Consider the following 3240-nt stretch of genomic DNA (forward strand, 5'->3'; position numbering starts at 1 on the left):
TCTCCAGGGAGAGGGTGGCCCCAGAAGATCTCCCAGGAAAGGGTAGACCAGGCAGGTGTCCAGGGAGAGTGTGGACTCCCAGGAGAAGGTAAATCAGGTGGTTCTGCAGGTGAGGGAGGTGGGTCAGTAGGGTCTCCAGGGGAGGGTAGGCCAGTGTGTGTCCAGCATGGATGGACCAGGTGAGCCTTTTCCTATTTCAGTAAATCCCACCTTCCTCTGCCTTCCTTTGAGTCTCTGCCAAATGCTGGAGATGGCAGTCAACCTCCCTTGCTAAAGCAAGTTCTTACAGGGGTGGAAGGTTTTCCCCAAACCTGTCGGGATCCCCAGCTAAGTCAGAATATCAAACTGAGATGGGTGAATAGGGCACAAACATACCAATGTATTTAATGGCAGTTTGAGGGACATGGGAGGCTTCAGAAATGAAGGTCCACAGAAACAGGGAAGGGATATTTTTATGCTCAGAGTGAGGAAGAGAGGACAGTCTGCAGTGCTGGGAGTGGACACAGGGTGTCCGACCTCATGAGAGTGAAAGCGAAGCCTGTGTATTCAGATTCTCCTGTGTCCCCAGAGACAAGGAGGCTCCGTCCCTCCAGATACAGGGAGGACCCTCTTACCTGAAGTTCCCATGACCTGGTTTAGGCAAAAGGCAGAGAATTGGTTTCTTTCTCTTTTTTGCAGTTTTTTGGCCAGAGCTGGCTTTGAACCCACCACCTCTGGCATATGGGGCTGGCGCCCTACTCCTTTGAGCCACAGGCGCCAACAGGCAGAGAATTCTTTTAAGGTTCTATGACCTACCTCAGTGGAGAAGGGCAGGGATGCCTTCCTGAATCTCCAGTTTTCTCAAATGTCTTCTGCATTCCCAAATTCCTGCCACGTCCGAGTGCTATAATCTGGGGACGTGTGTTGTGCGTCCCGGCACTCTGAGTGTGCCGCCTTCGCCCGTCCGCCATTCCCATGTGTCACGGTCATTTCTGCAGGACACCCCTCCGTATGGAGAAGGAGCAAGTGAGGAGGCCCAGGCTGGGGAAGAGACAGGAAAGGGGTGAAGGGAGGATTCCTGAGGACGTGGTAATGTCCTGGGGTCACCTGCAGGACAGGGGAGAGTCAAGCAGCTCCCAGCCTCCACTTTACCTGCCAGAGTTGGTTGGGAACAGAGGAATTTCTGAACCCCGGGGGCCTCTCCTTGCAGACCTGCCGGCCGCAGACCCGGAGCCCAGTCTAAATGTCAAGTTTGACCCAAGGAACATGACATTGGCCTGGGACTGCCAGGAGAACACCACCAGCAGCAAGTGCTTGCTGGTTGCCAAAGAGGAGGAGCGTGTGGTGAAGAAGGTGAGGTGACTTTCCCCAGGCTCAGTGGCTCTTTTGCACAGCCCTCCTCTGGTTTAAATCAGGACAACAACAGAAACAAATTAAAAGCATGTGTAGGTCTCAGTGTCTGTGGCTCAAGCAGCTAAGGCACCAGCCACATACACCCGAGCTGCTAGGTTTGAATCCAGCCCGGGCCCACGAAACAATGACGGCTGCAACCAAAAAATAGCCGAGCGTTGTGGCGAGTGCCTGTAGTCCCAGCTACTTGGGAGGCAGAGGCAGGAGACTCGCTTGAGCCCAGGAGTTGGAGGTTGCTGTGAGCTGTGATGCCACGGCACTCTACCCAGGGGGATAGCTTGAGGCTCTGTCTCAAAATAAATAAATAAAAGCATATGTATGATATTTGTAGAAATTCTGGGTAGACCAGAAAAGCACTGGGTCCTGTGCAAAGGGTGGCCAGAGGCCTGATTCCCTGGGGTGTGAGTGAATTTTATCCTAAGAGGAAAAAGATCTGGGTGCCTGCACGGGGGACGTGAGCCTTAGTCTGCGGAGCAAGGAAAGGAGCCATGTGGAGTGGGTGGGTCGGCTGTGTCACTGTGTCCCTGCCTCAGCCCCCACCACCCCTGCCATGGACTCAGTGTCAGGGTTTAGCGACACAGTGACATCCAGTGCCTTTCTCTCTCCCAGACAGCCCTGTGAAATTCTGGCTCCCTGATTTGTCTTTCTTATGTTTCAAGATGACCACCTTTCCTTGTTCTCTTATTCCTCTAAATCAGGGGTTCTCAATCTTTCTAAGGTTGAGGAAGGGACAGGGGAGAGGACAGACCAGGACAGTCTCCAGGGAGAGAGTGGCCCAGGAAGGTCTCCAGGGAGAGGGTGGCCCAGTGGTTCTCTACCCTCTCCCCCTCCCTTTCTCCAGGAGACCCTCCTGGGCCACCCTCTCCCTGGAGACTGTCCTGGTCTACCCCCTCCTCTCTCCCTCCCTCAACCTTAGGAAGATTGAGAACCAGGGTTAGGGAGTGGGAGGGAGACAGAGAGAATAGGAGAGGAGAGAGAGGGAAAGATAGAAGATGGATAGATATTTGTAGGTAAATAGATGATAGATACCAGAGAGATTACAGAGAGGAGGGGTGAAAGTGAAGGATTAGACAGACCATTGATAGATTACAGATTCAGTAGACAGATGACAGTAAGTGGATGGATTAGACAGATAAATAGACGACAGATAGATGATAGTGGATAGATGATAGGTTAGATGGATGGTGGACGGATTATCCATTCAACAGATAGATGATAGATAGATCAATAGATGATAGATGAGAGAGAGAGATGATAGATTAGAGAGATCAGTATAGATCAATAGATAGATGAAACTGGGTAGATGATAGATTAGATGGATATAGATAGATTATAGATTCAACAGATAGATGATAATGGATAGATGATAGATTATGTGTGGATAGATTATTCAACAGATAGTAAATAGATGGTAGATTAGATGATTGACAGATTTAATAGATAGATGATAGGTAGATGACAGATTAAATATATAAAATGTATAGATTATAGATTCAATAGATAAATAATGAACAGATAATAATAGATAGATGGATAGATAAATAGACAGATAGATGGTGGATAGATAGATGATGGTAGATAGATAGAAGATAGATAGATAGATAGATAGATAGATAGATAGATAGAGGATAGATGGATGGATAGATAGATAGATACATAGATAGATAGATGAGATGGATGCATAGATAGATAGATACATACATACATACATAGACAGATAGATGAGATGGATGCATAGATAGATAGATAGATGGTAGATAGATGGATACATGATGGTAGATACAAGATACATAGATAGACTGAAGGATAGATGGATGAATGGATAGATAGATAGATAGATAGATAGATAGA

At 48.0% G+C, this 3240-nt stretch overlaps 1 protein-coding gene across 1 annotated transcript in view; it reads left to right on the forward strand.

Annotated features, from left to right (window-relative positions):
- CSF2RA (colony stimulating factor 2 receptor alpha subunit) overlaps positions 1 to 3240 on the forward strand; it is a 25983-nt gene that overhangs the window by 6739 nt on the left and 16004 nt on the right. The window contains exon 3 of the mRNA XM_012807161.2: positions 1190 to 1332. Coding sequence (XP_012662615.1) covers positions 1190 to 1332 — 143 coding nt within the window. The remainder of the gene's footprint in view (positions 1 to 1189; positions 1333 to 3240) is intronic.

Source organism: Otolemur garnettii, unplaced genomic scaffold (genome assembly GCF_000181295.1).
Source record: "Otolemur garnettii isolate 467f Iridium unplaced genomic scaffold, OtoGar3 scaffold00065, whole genome shotgun sequence".
Lineage (NCBI taxonomy): Eukaryota > Metazoa > Chordata > Mammalia > Primates > Galagidae > Otolemur > Otolemur garnettii.